This window comes from Brassica oleracea, chromosome C3 (genome assembly GCF_000695525.1).
Source record: "Brassica oleracea var. oleracea cultivar TO1000 chromosome C3, BOL, whole genome shotgun sequence".
Classification (NCBI taxonomy): Eukaryota; Viridiplantae; Streptophyta; class Magnoliopsida; order Brassicales; family Brassicaceae; genus Brassica; species Brassica oleracea.
In genome coordinates this window covers 1,048,249-1,064,258 of record NC_027750.1, presented here as the reverse complement: position 1 = coordinate 1,064,258, position 16,010 = coordinate 1,048,249, and the positions used below count along the sequence as shown (strand labels likewise).

General features: G+C 36.2%; 5 protein-coding genes across 5 annotated transcripts; 2 read left to right on the top strand and 3 right to left on the bottom strand.

Moving 5' to 3' along the window:
- Positions 1 to 3,625: 3,625 nt before the first annotated feature.
- LOC106334160 lies at positions 3,626 to 6,507 on the bottom strand. The gene is made up of 6 exons (XM_013772492.1): positions 6,427 to 6,507; positions 6,095 to 6,277; positions 5,826 to 5,987; positions 5,655 to 5,708; positions 5,278 to 5,409; positions 3,626 to 4,006 (listed from the first exon to the last, which is right to left on the bottom strand). Exons 1-6 carry the CDS (start codon positions 6,499 to 6,501, stop codon positions 3,626 to 3,628), a joined length of 987 nt encoding a protein of 328 aa, XP_013627946.1. The 5' UTR covers positions 6,502 to 6,507.
- A 1,383-nt stretch (positions 6,508 to 7,890) lies between these two features.
- On the bottom strand, positions 7,891 to 8,424 carry LOC106329608. Its single transcript, XM_013768298.1, has one exon. The coding sequence runs from the start codon at positions 8,422 to 8,424 to the stop codon at positions 7,891 to 7,893; it is 534 nt and encodes a 177-aa protein (XP_013623752.1).
- Positions 8,425 to 9,437: 1,013 nt separating this feature from the next.
- On the top strand, positions 9,438 to 10,730 carry LOC106332181 (cysteine proteinase inhibitor 7). The gene is made up of 4 exons (XM_013770653.1): positions 9,438 to 9,746; positions 9,991 to 10,204; positions 10,277 to 10,422; positions 10,504 to 10,730. The coding sequence occupies exons 1-4, from the start codon at positions 9,531 to 9,533 to the stop codon at positions 10,612 to 10,614; spliced, it is 687 nt and encodes a 228-aa protein (XP_013626107.1). The 5' UTR covers positions 9,438 to 9,530; the 3' UTR covers positions 10,615 to 10,730.
- Positions 10,731 to 10,942: 212 nt separating this feature from the next.
- On the top strand, positions 10,943 to 12,689 carry LOC106329030. The gene is made up of 4 exons (XM_013767596.1): positions 10,943 to 11,245; positions 11,519 to 12,140; positions 12,210 to 12,440; positions 12,532 to 12,689. Exons 1-4 carry the CDS (start codon positions 11,161 to 11,163, stop codon positions 12,545 to 12,547), a joined length of 954 nt encoding a protein of 317 aa, XP_013623050.1. The 5' UTR covers positions 10,943 to 11,160; the 3' UTR covers positions 12,548 to 12,689.
- Positions 12,690 to 13,859: 1,170 nt separating this feature from the next.
- Positions 13,860 to 14,788, bottom strand: LOC106333111 (transcription factor BOA-like). Its single transcript, XM_013771591.1, has one exon. The coding sequence runs from the start codon at positions 14,600 to 14,602 to the stop codon at positions 13,871 to 13,873; it is 732 nt and encodes a 243-aa protein (XP_013627045.1). The 5' UTR covers positions 14,603 to 14,788; the 3' UTR covers positions 13,860 to 13,870.
- Positions 14,789 to 16,010: the final 1,222 nt, after the last annotated feature.

Sequence of the window (16,010 nt, the reverse complement as noted above, 5' to 3'; positions counted from 1 at the left end):
AATTCCCCAACCCACGACAGTTCCAGCTCACAATCTTTAAGGAATTGGAGCGGACAGATTCTGAAAATCCACCTTCCTCTTTGCAATGCCCGGAATAATCTGTATTGTCGGCTGAGAATTGTTTGCACTGCCCCCTCTCCTAGTACTGGTAGGTCTACTGGAAACAGGACCTCTAGTAGATGAAGTTGGAAAATTTCTTCTTTTTGGAGATATCTTGATTTGGGCGACTTTTCTCTTCTTGGAGCTAACACCAGTATTCACTCCTAAGGGCTTAGGTTGGTTCCTACTCAGGGGGGGGACTGCCTAGACGTTATTCTTGGTGTATCAGCCTCAGGAGTGATAATCATCTCTTGAGTAGCTCCCAACCTAGATAACGCAGAGATTCTTTCCGCAGAGGTCTGTACATCAGACATTCTTCTATCACCCTCTGGTTCAGTCGCATCCACTTTATCTTGATCATGCAGTGACCCCAGCCTAGATAGCGCGGGAATTCTTTCTACGATGGTCTGGGTCTCCGCGGTTCTCCGAGCTCCTTCAGCAGAAACAGTAGCCTCAATAGCCATATTCATGATCACTTGTTCTGTTTCTCCATTTTCCTCAGCATATCTCATTCTTTCTCTTCGAGCAGCGCTCTCTGAAGGATCAGCTCCATTAACATATTGGATCATTACTTCGCGAAGTTCCTCCCTAGCTTCTCTAATTGCTTCTTCAGGGACCGGAACTCTAGATGTGTTTTGATAGTCAGATTGAGTGCTACGCTGAGGGGATACCGGTCTCTCCTGCCTTTGCGCAGAGGAAAGGTGTTCTGAATTTGCGTCGCGGGAGCAATCCAGTCTCTTTTGACTCTGGCTAAGGGCGTTTGTCTCAGGAGGGTGAGATGTGCCTGAGTAGTGTGCTCGTCTGCCAGTTTCTACCCACCGAGATCCAATTTGTCTATAGTTTGAGACTTGCGCAGAGTTGGAGTGTCGGGGGTAGTAGTTTAGAGATCTTGAATAAGATTCATTAGTATGTGCTCTCTTACTTGCCACGTAACGAGTCTTATTTTCATTATCACGGTAGGAATGTGAGCGAGTTCCATAGTCATCTCTTCTAGCATCCCCCATGAACCCAGATGCTTGGCGAGAGATTTCCCTTTGGTTGGGGTGTTGTGCATGCTGATTGGATCCATTTTTACGGTAATCTGCCATTTCTTCCGCCTTAGTTTTAAGATCGTTTTGATGTTCTGTCTCCTGTGGGTTTTGACCTGGATTTTGTGGACAGTCATTGTACTCATGATCAAGTTTCTTGCATGTTGTGCAGAATTTTTCCAACTTTTCATAGACCAGAACCACGGTGACTTCATCACCGTTTTTGAAATCTAGAGTAGTCTTGAAAACGAGGGGTTGGAGGCCGTTGATGTGTACTCTGAACCTTGCCTTGGAGGCAGTAATTTCCCAACTTTCAAAGGTTCCAATATCACCTGCAATGCTTCTAAGGATGGCCTCGTTCCAAAGATGCAGAGGTAAGTCTTGAACTTGGACCCAAAAAGGTATCTGAGAAGGGAATCTTGGTGAGACTGAAGGTTCCCATTGTTGTAGGATGAGCATCCATTTGGCGAAATGATATGGCCTATTGTCAAGGACATTTTGTAGATCTTCCGCTGAGGCAAATTGAAACTGGAATCTTCCTTGTCCCAGATCAGAACCAAAAGGTCTTGAGTTGCATTTCCACAGGTCTGAGAGGAAAGGAATAAGGGACCACATTCGCTGATGCTTGGGGTTGGTAACTCTTCCTATAAGAGTGAGCTCATGCTTCTTTATCAGCTCTGAGTTATCAAAATCAGGTACACTAACCCTACCTCTCCTTGGTGGTGATGCATTATTTGCTAAGCCTTTTCCTTTTTCTGCTGAGGTTAGTCTTCTAGCCATGGTGGTAGCTGTAGATTTGATCTTGCTTGAAAGAGATAAGGGTTCTCCGCAAAGCAGGAAAGTTCTTAGAAACTAGAGTTCTAGAAAGTTGTTTGCTTAAACATGTAACCTGTCCATATAGCCACAGGAAGGTTCCATGATAAGAGAGGAGGTCTTACCGGAGGGAGCGACGGACCCGTCGACCGGAGTCGAGGGCTAGAACCCGGTGGGCAATAGATCAGAAGAGTGGATTATCCTTTGGATATTACTGAAAGCGGTAACAATTTGAATAAACAGAGGAGGTTGCAGGTTTTTGTTACACAGAAAAGGAAAAAGTATGTAGGGTGGAGGGTAGGTAGAGCTAAGTAACCATGGGGTAACGACTTTCCTCTGTTATCGTGCCTGGGAGAGTTTTGAGGGTTTGTTTTATCAACTACTACATTCATAGAAATGTAAACTTTATAATAAAACCCACGGGTGTGCGTGCCCAAACCTAGTCTTACAATTATAAATAGAGTTGATCGTAATTACTTAGAAACCTTTATCAGTTAAGTTTTTTGTTTTTAACATTTACTTATTAGTTCAGTTTTCTTTAAGCATTTCCGAATTAGTTTTCTACTGTATTCATGTTTAGCAGCTCGTTTTGCAGGTTAGACTAGTATCAAACGCCTCAACGTCGAGAGGAACTGATGGCGAAGATCCGCAGCATTAGATCTAAAATGAACTTCTGCCTTCTTCTGAGCCTTCCACTGATTCTAATTTTCTTTATAATGATTCTAATTCTTGGGCTAAAGTGTTCCAGAAGCCGGCAGAACCGGAAACCCATTTCCGACCAAAGATACTGTGGCACAAGACCATGCTTAGCTTTGTCGGAGCCTAAGTCAATACTGGTCAATACAATGCGGTCTTGTTTAAACTTTAAAAATATGCGTGCAAGTTTTTAACTACTGTTTCCAATGTTATGGTATATATATATATATTTTTTCATCTGGTGTGTGTGTTTTTTTAATTTATAGATGTCGTGAAAAACCTCTATGTACGTATATGACCCCTGGCGGGGCGGTTTAAGTTTGCAATTATCATTATCTAAGTTTGCAATTATCATTATTTACAGTGGTGCCATTCTACATTTTTTTTTTCGGAAGCCAGAGTTAAAACTTGTTAAAATAGTTTTTCGGAAAAAAAAAAAACAAACAGAACCTTCAATTATACATCACAAACCCTATCCCATTTTTCTTGAATTCTTCTTCTATGGGCTCTTTTGTAATTAAGTTTTTTTTTTCACAATTGTAAATGAGAGTATTTTAGACCTTAACAACTATTTGATAATTTTTTTATGTCAGTTTAGGAAAAATCCTTATCTATTGTTAAATATGTTCTTGGTTATTTATGTTGCATGGTGTGTAAAGGTCATATTAAAAATAATTATATTAACACTCCATCGAAACATAAAACGGGATCGACGAATTGCGGTTTACGAACATAAAACGGATCGAGTACATGAACGTATCGCGAAACAAACGAAATCACGAACGCAATTTGGAATGCAAACACGTGATCATGAATGCAATTATATATTTTTTCCACAATCGTTATGATTCATTGACACGCTTTATTTGTGTAACGAACCATACACATATTATGCAGAATCATTATACTGTTGAATATAAATTATAAAGCCAACAATCTAATAATTTATTATTATATAATAACATTAACATAGTTTTAGCTTGCAATGTTTATATTCCACATGAATTTCCTCCCGGTCCACCAAATGTGAAAAAATAATCGTCCCCCTTTTTTAAGCCATAGCATTTTTCACTGTCTAATAGCTTATCCAACTTAGAATACTGGTAATAATTCTTGAAGTCTGAATTTTCGTATCTGTAGAGAAACTCTGAAACGCGTGCTGAATCCATGTCCTTTTTTGTTGGTAGATGACCATTACCCATTGGTGGACTTACACCGGAAGATGAAGACTGGACTGCTCCTCCAATTCCAAGTATGTTCGCACCATCACCCATTAGATCAAATAGTTCTTTAGGCCAATAGCCAATATGTATATCTGGTTTATCGCCTTCTTCTATATCTGTTACCCACCAGTGACCTGTGTCCGTATCCTTAAATGAATAGAAAACATATATGTTAGATTTGATATATTCAAATAGCGAGCAAAAGACAGTAAAAATCATGTTGGAATTGATATACAGATAACCAAACAATATAGTATCCAGGAAACTGTATTCGATCCCCATCCATCTTTCCCTAAATCTTTATCCTTCTGTTATATTCTAACACAATGATCATTTTATTGTTTAAAATATATTACTTGATTCATAAAATAAATAACTAGTAGCTACTTCTAGGACTTATTATTTAAAGCTATACAATTTACATACTATAAATCTATGATATAACGGTACAACATACAAGAGTTAACTTCAAGTTAATCATCATAGCGCGGGAATTGTTCTCTTTTAAAATTCTACAAAATTTGTTAATTATAAGATTATGTGTTGCTATATAAGTTAATATGATACATTTAAAATGCGTTGATTGTTGACGTTTGAAAAATAATCATAAATGTTAGATATGTTATAAAAGTTGTATATTTATATTTATAGAAATTAATTTAAGAAGTTAATGTTTTAGAAAAATATTGTATTAATTTTTTTAATTTATTCTAAAGTACTGTATTATATTTACAGATATAATACTAAAGATATTTCTCATATTTTAATATTATTCTTTGTATATTTTATTTTTTAAAAATATTTTTTAAAACTATTTTTAATTACTTAGTTTCATCTATTTGTTCCAACCATAGAAAAAACATAACTATAAAAGATTGTAAAAAATGAAAGTTTATAATTTTGTTATCCATGAATTTGAAAAATACACTACAAAAACACACATCACTTAGTTTGTATCACAAAATAAGTGATATTAATTTTAATTATTTATTACCTGCGAAATTAAGTATATGTAATTTTTATAAAGACCTAATTATTACAAAAAGCTGGTTAAAAATAATTTACGTAGGATATGCTAAACCTATACCGAAATAAATGCTAATAGCTAATTAACAGTTATGGTTTTGTTTTGATTTGTAAAGAAAATTGTTTGACGTTAAAAATAAATATATTTGTTACCATAAATATATTGATATCTCCTTTCTTTCTCACCCACAAACTCTCATTTCCTTATTAAAAATAAATATATTTGTTACCATTAAAAAATCATTGATTTCAATTGGTTGATTAAATAGTTGTCAAAAGTAATTTTTTTTTTAAATGAATAACATGGTTTTGTAAATAACTCCTAAGATTCTGCTTTAATAATATGTAGATCATATATTTTATATATTTGGATCGAAAAGAATATAGGTTACCTGCTGAATAGTAAGAGCAATGTTTCTTTTTCCTTCTGGAGCATAAGGTAATGGTTCACTTAAAGGATCATCTTTTGACACTTGAATAAAACCAGGACACACTGTATTATAACAACCTGCTCCGTTGACACCCTGTTATTAATTTTCACAAATGCATTAATGTATATGTCATAAAATCGTTAAAAAGTAGATAAACATTTTGATAAAATCAAGGAGTACATATACATTTAGTAAAAGACATGCACATGATGTCAAAAACAAAATAAAGTAAAAGACATGCACATTAGTCTATAATATGCTCTTTCGAATAAGTAAGATGATTTAAGAGTATTTCATATTGAGAAGGTGGTAAAGAATGAATGAATCAATAAATGTACCCTCCAAAATCCATAACTCCACGGTCGTCCATCTCCAAGTACACTTGGATTTATCTGTGACAAAATATATATTTTTAAAAAGTATTTATATAATATAAACAAATAACTTTTTAGCAAAAAATAATTATTTTTTAAAAAAGATAGAAAATATCATAAAACATTAAAAATTACCATCCAACCAACTTGAATAAAATTTTCTTTGTTGTTAACTCGATTGCCAACATACATGTTAGCAAATGAAGCTTGGTCTCTACTAATGTTTAAGTCATGCACACTTATCCAAGCTGCTATACCATAGTAAGGACCATCCTTTTGCAATCTGATTCCTTCAAACTTCAAATTCCGGAGCTTTTTAATAAGCTTCAAATCACTGTAGTACTATACAAAGTCATAGCAAAAGTAAATTAAGTAGAATAATTGATATACAATTGAGTGCTTACATGTGTTCCATGACTTTCAACTGTGAGTGGATTGAAATACTTTTCTGCAAAATATTGAGTATTTGCAGCATGGTCTTTTATGTTTTTCAATATAGGAACTGTTCCGTTTGGACAACCGATTATATTTGTACGCATTTTATTTTCAAATCGATTTGATTTAGGGACTGAAAAAGATGGTTCCATCTACAAAAAAAGCATATTGTCACATTATATACATGAAATGAGGGATTAAATCAGTAGACTTACAAAAAGCTACCATTAAGTTGTATATGAAATAAACATGAGATTGTCAAATAATATCTATGAGAAAAAGTTTGATGAACCAAAAATACCTGAATTTTGTGATTTTGGAGTAAAGGATGGTTTAACGAAGGCTGCTTGTAAATATCCACACAATTGTATATCATCTTTTCATTTACCTACGTGAAAACATAGGTATGATAGAGATATCATAGATTAGTTTAAAAAAACCAGTATTGATATCATCGTCAAATCGAGCTAGGGTATTACCATAGATAATATTTTCCAATTACCTTAGAGGATTTATGAACTTTTAAAGTTTCTCCGGATTGAAATAAAGAGGATGCAATTATGAACGCAACGAATTTGAGAACAATATCCACATGGATGATAGATCAATGTTTTGGAAGGTCTTTTAATAGCTCTTGTTATTTTATAGACCGAACCTCCAGTATTTATTATTACGATAGATGGTTAACATTAGCTACTTTTAGATCGTGTGTTTTTTTCTCATCAATAATATACATAAAGAGTTTTGTTGTTTTCCTATTGGCCACTTGACTTTTAGCAGGGATTATTGGTTGTTGTATTTTAATGGATTTGAAAATTCGAACTAAATCTAGTGTTATTGGTTCTATGATTTTCAAATCTGTATTAAAATCATGTGTTATTGGTTTAATGATTCATAAATTCTGTATCAAATCAAGTGTTATTCAATCGTACGGATTTACTAATATATTTGATTTTATAATGGATTTGAAAGAATTTATTTGGATTTTTTAGTTAAAAGTACAAAGACTCAAATCCGAGGGAAAACCTCCGGATTTGCATATTTTACTTTGATTTATAAATACCATATGGATTTCTAAATCAATCAAAATATATAAACCAATAAAGACAAAATTAGTGGCTTACCTTTCATGAACAATTTATAATACATACTTTTATTTTCTTAAATGTGTTATTATTTTGTTTTTGACATCATTTTGTTTTCGAGTTTAACAGTTTTGAAGATATGTGGATTTTTTTTAAATCTTTTCTTGATATTCACTTTTAGCTTTGTTCATGGTGTCCAGATTTTATATACATAAAAGACAAGAAACTTTCATTGTTCTCTCTTTTAAAAGAAAGAATCTTACGTTATATTACTCCATCTTCTTCTTTTTGCCAACCATCTGGGTTGTCTTCTATTATTTTTGTTCAATTGTGTTAATATACATTTCTAATCGTATTCTGTATTTAGCTTTCATATTATGATATTTAATATATCCTGCATAAGCATGCATATGTTAGTTTTCTTAGCTTTATTTTTATTTATTTTTCAGCTTATTTGCTAAGGCTGATTTCATTTAGTAGTTTTTGTAAACTTGCTTTGATTTCCTACACAAGCTAAGTAATACAATTGTATCCAATAACCAATCCTATTAAAATTTTCAAGTAAACAAAGTCGAATTTAATACAATAATGGTGCTGGAAAACTTAGGAGATCATCTGAATCAAAATTAAATTGAAATAAATCGATTGATTCTAGATATTAAAAGAGAAAGATTACAGCATCACAGCTTGAGTGAGAGAGAAAGGGAAAGTTCATGATCTTCTTTCTCAGCAGCCATATCTTTTGTCGCATCGTTTGGTTCTTTGGTTTGCGTTTGGTCTTGTGAGCTACTTCCAACACCTAGACAAAGTTTTAAGCAAACGGGTGACGATGCTGGCAATAATGATTGAGTGTGGGGTTGAGCCATGACGGATTGGTATGGGTTTTGACTTGAGTTGTAGACCACATGTAGATTATCTGGTTCATCAATAATGTAACGAGGCTGTTCAAATCCTGATGGGAGTGCGTACTGGCTAGGAAACGGATGTGGGTACGGATATGGATCGGGCGGGTTCATACTCACCAACATAGCACGTTCTTGTCTTTTGGTGATCTCTCTCTCCCTCTTGTGAACATTTTGGTGACCACCCAATGCTTGTCCTTTGGAGTAAGTCTTCGGACAATACTTGCATTTGTACGTCGCTTGCTCCATCAACTCGGTGGCAATACCATCGTCGCTAACATCACTACCGTAACTCGATTCTGAAGACAACATATCGACTGGATCCATCGGGCTCTTGCAGATTCAACTTTAATGGTTTGGTTACATGAATGTGATTGCACCGTGATGGCTATTTAAAGATTGAGTATTTAATAAATGTACTTTTAATAAAATGGAAATTTATATACTTAGTTTTCTGATGTTTGAATAAGGTAGTTTGAATGCATATTAATGGAAATGGCAAAAGAAATATTGAGAAAATTAATAAATAACAAAGACTAAGTCAAGTATTTAACTATTCAATCTATGATTTCGATCTGTCACATAAGCAAACTTTTTAATTGCTAGATAGATTGAGATTGACATGATACACTTTCCGTTTGACATACTTATTTGGTTAATTTGTTTACTTAATTACTCCTTGCAGTTATACACTGTCAAAATCGTTCCAAACATTAGTTGATTTCCAAAGAAAGTTAGGAGTAAAAAAAAGTTATCTTCAGGGACCTTCGGGCTCAATACGGAGAAACCTGGTAACGTGTGACCACTTGTGAAATTTACATGGGGTGATCACCGGTCCTTCTGGATGCTTCGGCGGGCTCCCCCAAGCTACGTTCCGGTGGACGGTCATTGTCGTTAGTCGGATCCTCTCGAGGCTCCGGATACCAAGATCATAAAAAAAAAAGATTAGAGATATGCTTGAAAACACATTTGCTATATATAGTCTATAAGAGTTTAACCTTTAAAATTATTTAGTAAATTTTGCAAACATGATTCAAAACTCTTAAATAAAAAAATATAGTTTTTTTTTTAATTTTAGGTCTTGTAAAAAATTTATTTATTTATTGCAAATTAGCAATAGATTTTTGTATTTACATTTTTGTTATTTAAATTACATAAAACAAGAACAACCAATTAACATTTGAATAATGATTAATGGACCCTTCAGGTTAGTCCAAAACTTAATTATGATGGGCTTAGAGACTAAATCATGGCCCATCAAACTTTTCCCGTGACTCCTTTTCTTCTCTTACACGGAACCAGTCTTCTTTCTATCAGCGAAAGAAACCACCCTGACTACGATTGGTAGGCATCTAAAGAAAAATCTCGTCGAAGCTTAGATCGAAAAACAGAGGAATCGGAGAATCCTACTGGGAACGATGGATACGAGATTATCACCGGTGTTGATTTGCGTGTCGTTGGTTCTCCTTTCTGGACTCGGCCAGCTTGTGATCTGTAGTCAAGAAAAAGGAACGTACAACGACGTCGTAAGGATGAAGCTCGGTGGATTTAGGGATTCCACGAATAATCGGAACGGTGGAGGAGAGATCGATGGTCTAGCACTCTTTGCTGTTCAGGAACACAACAAGCGAGAGGTTTGGTTTCCTCAAACCTAATTTTCCCTTTTTAGGGTTTGTATATTCTATGGAAATAGGGTTAGAGTAAATTAGGATTTGTAATTTTTTTTATTGAATTACATATTTGCCTGTTCTTGATTTAAAGTTTAGATCTCTTAGCTATAGAAATGATGAATTTTATGATTTTTTTTTTTTTTTGTAGGATTAGTCAGCTCATGTTTTTAATATTTTTTTCCATTGGTTTAATGGCTTTGATGTGTAGAATGGTGTTGTGGAGCTTGTTAGAGTATTAAAGGCAACGGAGCAGGTGGTTGCTGGGAAGCTATACAGTCTTACTCTTGAAGTTAAAGAAGCTGGTGAGAAGAAGATTTATGAAGCCAAAGTTTGGGTGAAGCCGTGGATAAACTTCAAGCAGCTTCAGGAGTTTAAGAGTGTTGTCCCTTCCTTCACTGTTTCCGACCTTGGCTTGAAATCAGGTAAGAGCACCGTACGTGTGTGTGTTTTTACTATTTAATGTTGTTGATGTCATTTGCTCTGTTTTGAGGCAGATGTGAATGGATTTGAGTGGAGATCGGTATCAACAAAAGACCCCGAGGTCCAAGAGGCAGCGAAACACGCGGTGAAGTCGATTCAACAGAGATCAAACTCGTTGTTTCCGTATAAACTCATTGACATAATCCTAGCCAGAGCAAAGGTTTGTTTTGTTAATTTTCCTAACTTCAAATTATCAGTCATTTTTAATTATCATCTAGTTAGATAAAGGAATGATGCGCAGGTGGTAGAAGACCGTGTGAAATTCGAACTGCTTCTGAAGCTAGAGAAGGGGAACAAAGCGGAGAAGCTCATGGTTGAAGTGATGAAGTACCAAAACGGCAAGTTTCACTAGAGTTGTTGTTGGATACTGGATAGGTTGTTGTGTCTTACTGTGAATAAAAAGACTGTTGTTGTGATGAAAAAAACTTGTCTGCTCTGTAAATAAATAAAGGTTTGCTTGTAAGTAAATATGTTAAAAAAAAACCCACTAAACACTAGTGATTAATGAATGTGTGTTGAACATCAAACTTTGAAATCTAGAGTCAGAGCCGCCGACCACATCAATCACAAAGACTCCTTTCAAAAAGAAAAGTTGTGGTCTTTAGTTTTTGGGCCCCAAAGACACCAGTTTTGGGTTTTAAAGGTCTAAACTTTATTATTATTTTATTCATAAGAGAGAGATAGGTGAAGGACCATAAGGTCTTTTTACCACTCCTTCCCTTCACCTTCTCTGATTTGGATTTTGTCAATCTCATCGATTCGATTCTTCTCCCAATCAAATCTCTCTCCAATTCCCTCATCAGGAAAGTTCAAATCTTTCTCCATCATTCTCTCTGTTTGCCTTGTTCCTACGGGGATAAAAAAAGGGAATTTTGATTGAGATAGAGAGAAACCTTCCATGGCAGCAGCTATGAGCGAGAAGGAAGCTATGGTTGATCCTTTCCTGGTCGAAGCTCTTCAGAACCCTCGTCATCGTCTCACAAGTAACTCAATTCTCCTTTACAATCCTCCCCTGGAATTATAAAAATAGCTTAAAGCTCTAGTCTTTAGGGTTCGTAATCGACTCATGGAGAATTCTAGGTTTTCTCGAATTGGAGAATTTAGGGTTTGGATTGCTTCTACCTCAATTTAGCTCAATTGAGAATCCAAAAAGCTCTGATTTTTATTTAAAATTGTTTTTTTTTTTTAAATGTTTAATCGGTTCTAAGTTCTAACGTGTATAATCATCATGTCTTATTCTTTGTGTATATGTTTAGTTCTGCGTATGGAGCTGGACATACAAAAGTTCTTTCAAAGCCCAGAGCAGCAGCAATACGAGTTCCCTCCTTACCCAACCTCCTACCTCCGCCTCGCTGCTCACCGCGTGGCCCACCACTACGGCCTCTTCACCACCGCCTTTGACGGTGCTGCTCTAGACGGCTCCGGGAACAGGATCCTCGTCACCAAGACCGGTGAGAGCAGCTACCCTTTTGTCTGTTTGTCTGAGATTCCCGTGAAGCAGCCTGAGGCTAACGGGAGGAGGCCTCAGGGCTTCAAGCTCGCCATCAAGGCGAGGCCTAACGGAGGGTCTGGTGGGGCGGGTGGTGGGTCGGGTGTGGAGAGGAATCTGTTGAGGAGCGTTGAGGAGAGGAAAGAGGAGTATGAGAAGGCCAGGGCGCGGATCTTTAACAGTCCTAATAGTTCAGACTCTGAAGACTCTTCAACTCGAGCTCCTCCTCCTCCTGTTCAGACAAAACATAACAACAGTAGACTCCCAGCTAGACACGAGGCCGAGAGTGTTGTTGATGAGGAGAGGAACGGTGTTGGAAGGACTTCACGGGTCGCCATTATTAGAGATAGGGAGAAAGATCGGTATGATCCTGATTATGACCGGAACAGGTACACAATAACAACGTTTTTTTTTTATAGGCCACTTCATCAAAATTAATACTGTTAATGTTTTTGTAGGTACGTGAGGGTTACTCCACCGGTACAAAACTTCAGCCCGATGCCGCCGATTCATCTTCCTTTCCATGACGGAGTTTTCCCACAGATGCCAAGAACTCAACCCAATATAAGCTATGGACATCCCTTGAACCCTGCTATGACTTCTACTAACGCTCCTGCTTATACAGAGTGGCCTAGTGTCACAATGACTTATGCCCAGACATTGCATGCTTCAGACCCTAATCATTTCAGGTTAGCTTTTCACTCTTAAAGAAATTTTCTTAATCGTCTCTGTTGAACGCTTTGTATCTCATGTTGAGCTTATGTGTTTTTTTTCTTGCAGGCACCAGAATCCCTGACCTTTGGTCCCGATCAAACTCATGTCTGTATGCTTTTATATTAGGATGTAGTCTTAGTTTTTTTTTCTTCTGCTCTTGTTGAAAACATTGGCCGCACAAGACATTTTTACTCTGTTGTTACAAATTATATTAACATTATCAAGCTTTTGCATCAAAATCCCATCTGAAAGCTTTCATTTCTAAGTGGCAGTTTGCTCTGTTTCATCTATTCAAATTAAATCTACCAAGGGAATCTAAGACCTAAAATTTTATTCAACTATTTATAGATTTATTAATAATTAAAAATGTGTTTGTTATTATGCCATTTAACTTTTTCTACCAAAAATAATAAGTAATAATTATGAAGACTTTGATAGGGGGCATTGACTTTTATAGAAGCAGATCAGAACATGCCAGCTAATGAACCCACCATCATTGCTTTTAATTGATCCCCTCCTATCCAATGAATAACCTATAGTTTTCCTTTGTCATATAATTATATAATACATAATTAATATACAAATCTTGATTGAGTTTGGTCTCATAACCGATTCTATGTACAGAAATTAAAAAGTAACTAAAATAAAGAGGGTATGATTAAGGATATGAGAGCAACATTATTGGTGGGAAAGAGAGAGAGGGAAAGAGTCCCTTGTTCTGCTTTTTTTTTTTTTTTTTTTTGGTCATTAGAAAGTAAGGGACATCCCTTAATTAAGGGTTTTTTCCTTTTTTTTCTTCTTCGGTCCCCACCCCATTCCTCTAAGGGATGCCTTAAGGGACTCCCTGTAATGTTGTTCTGAGAGCACGGGATCTTGGGGTTCAGATTATGCCTGGCTGGCACTGTCTAGTCTTTGCTTTTTGGCTGCTTCATGTTCTATGTACAATGTACTATGATTCAATCAATGGTTTGGTCAATCAATATATATTTATATATTAGATACATTTTTTGGTTTGCTATGCAACATACAATATGAATTTGGTTAGTATCATATTCTTGAATTTCACAAGAAGAAAGAGAGTGCAATTTCTTTCATGAAATATTCGGTTCAAAGCTGCAAACAACTTTTAGGAGACAAATCTAAACCCATAAGCAAAAAAACACAAACAAAAGAAAGAAACAGAGTAAAGTACTTTTGTATAAGCAAGTCTAAAAAAGTGAATCTTTTCATCCAAACTCAAATCTTATACATGAAAGATACTTTGAAACAGAAAATACATACCCATGAAATATCCAGTCACATAGCCTTGTTGTACTGACCGGATCTACATTGCACAAACAGAGACAAACAAAGGTTGAACTATAATTTTGTGGAATGTTCCAATCTTATAATTGTTTTTTTTAATTCAATCTTGTCGAGTTGGAAACAGAGTCAAGACCCTCTTGGCTCCTGATTCCAAATCCTCTGCGTAATTAGCCACTCGACTTTGTAGATGCAACGAAGATGGTCTGATGAGAACAGGTTGATGCTGACTCTGCCTAGCCAAGAACAACGACTGATCCATCTTCACGGCGGATATTCGCCCGTGGAGGAACTGAGGATGCGGAAGAGTCGCAGCCATTGGGACAAAAGACGGTATGAAATGGTCGGAGCTTTGTCTGCCTGTCGGGTGGAGGAAATGTGCAGGAACAGGCGAGCTCGCGAAGAGATGATCGCTCTCACCGACGTTTCCTCCTCTTTCTCCTCCGCCAGACTGCATCCTCTTGAGGTAAAGTCGGTACTTTTGGAGATGACTAGCGACATTCTCTCTGGTTAACCCCTCGACGCTCATGAGCTGCATGATGGTTTTGGGAACAGCGTTCTTGATCCCGATATGCGCCACAGCGTCTACGAAACGCTTGTGCAGCTGCGGCGTCCATACTAAACGCGGCCGTTTCAGTGTCCGAGCTGGTTCGTCTCCGGCGGATGAGTTGGCTTGCGGCGGCGTGGTTTGAGGCAGAGGGTGGCCGGAGTTTCCGATGTTGCGGTGGTGAGTGCTTCTGAGATCGAAGGCGAGGGCGAGATGGGGAGTGATGAGTGACTGTGATAACGGTATGAGCTCCTCCGGCGACGGAAGCTCTTCTTCTTCATCTCTCATACTCAAAACACTCAAAATAGAAAGTCTCCGGCTATGAATGGCAAGTTATTCAAATGAGATCATCACTTTCTAGCTCAAGCCCATAAGGTGAAGATGAAGTTAAAACATCAAGAGGTAACGCAATCTCTGAGAAGAGAGGCAGAACAAGGAGAGAGAGTTCTTGATTTTGAGGCAAAGACTTGAAGAGAGACATCCGAAGATTCTTTTATATTTTTGTTTCAGTTGAGAGTTAAGATCATTATATTCGACCGACGCATACTTTGGCGCGTGTATTCCACTTGTCTACCATTTTTAGTGTAATTCTATTAACTTTCTGCAGAACTGCTTTGATTCTTTGCTTATACTATATGAAGAACATATTGCATGTTGAAAGTTTATCTCATTTACGTTTGGATTTTTCTCTTATGAGGTGCCTGATACTGCATTTAAACCTCAAACCTACTGCATTGCAATATCTCAGTTTTATAGAAAAACATAATTTAGGATGGACAGGTAACCTGAAATTAATACATTTTCGAATTTTCAGAACCATTTGATTAGTATCCCTGATTGTTTTGTTTGTTAATGTATTTTCACGCATCTCTATTTTCCCTAGTGAAGAGAGCGTTATGAAACATGATTAGCTAAGAGTTTCTATCTTTATGGTATATGCTATTGTGTTCTTAGGAGTCTAAACAACTATAGGTTAATTTAAGGTTTTATACCTAACTTTAGTTTGGATCTACATGGCACTTAAATCCTGAATTATTGTTTGATATGCGTTTGTTTAACCTAGTGGAAGTTGTGTTTCGGTATGTCAATGTCAAGCATGATTAATTAACTATAATCAAGCTAGTTTTATTTGGAGGGTATGATAAACTAGATAGACCCTACGTCAATTTAAGAAACACATCGTTTAACACTTAAAACGTGTATAATTGGCTAGTTGCTTATACAGATAATGCAACAGAAATAACAATGATTAAAAAAAAATAGTTTTCACAACATGAAAGCATAAACTACAATGTCATCAATGTAGAATGAAAGCTTCACGGGAAAGTTCTTGCAAACAATAGATATTTCCAAAGCTATATATCAGAACGTCATACTTATCAAAAAAAAAAAAAAAAAATCAGAACGTCATCAATGTAGCATATAAACCTGAATATCCAAAGAGAGCAAACAAATCAAGATTGGAAGATGATCTATTGATCTCCGGTCATGAGAAAGTTGATCTCTGTAACTGTAGTTGGCCCGTTGTCTTTGGGCTTATTTTTTCAATCCTGATGTGAGAACTTTTTTCTTTTGGTAATATAACATTCTTTTGTGTATTAACTTTCATATTTTACAAAAATATTGCAATTTGCTGTTGGTACCAAGTTACCAACCAACTATCATGGAGTCTTACTTGAACGGTAGACCATATTTA

Coding starts and splice junctions, on each gene's coding strand:
- LOC106334160 (XM_013772492.1), bottom strand. CDS start 6,501: ATGATATACAATTGTGTGGATATTTACAAGCAGCCTTCGTTAAACCAT. Junction 5,988..6,094: donor TTGAAAGTCATGGAACACAT/GTAAGCACTCAA, acceptor CGGAATTTGAAG/TTTGAAGGAATCAGATTGCA. Junction 4,007..5,277: donor TTGCTCTTACTATTCAGCAG/GTAACCTATATT, acceptor TATTCATTTAAG/GATACGGACACAGGTCACTG.
- LOC106329608 (XM_013768298.1), bottom strand. CDS start 8,424: ATGTTGTCTTCAGAATCGAGTTACGGTAGTGATGTTAGCGACGATGGT.
- LOC106332181 (XM_013770653.1), top strand. CDS start 9,531: ATGGATACGAGATTATCACCGGTGTTGATTTGCGTGTCGTTGGTTCTC. Junction 9,747..9,990: donor AGGAACACAACAAGCGAGAG/GTTTGGTTTCCT, acceptor TTTGATGTGTAG/AATGGTGTTGTGGAGCTTGT. Junction 10,205..10,276: donor CGACCTTGGCTTGAAATCAG/GTAAGAGCACCG, acceptor GTTTTGAGGCAG/ATGTGAATGGATTTGAGTGG.
- LOC106329030 (XM_013767596.1), top strand. CDS start 11,161: ATGGCAGCAGCTATGAGCGAGAAGGAAGCTATGGTTGATCCTTTCCTG. Junction 11,246..11,518: donor CCCTCGTCATCGTCTCACAA/GTAACTCAATTC, acceptor GTATATGTTTAG/TTCTGCGTATGGAGCTGGAC. Junction 12,141..12,209: donor CCTGATTATGACCGGAACAG/GTACACAATAAC, acceptor ATGTTTTTGTAG/GTACGTGAGGGTTACTCCAC.
- LOC106333111 (XM_013771591.1), bottom strand. CDS start 14,602: ATGAGAGATGAAGAAGAAGAGCTTCCGTCGCCGGAGGAGCTCATACCG.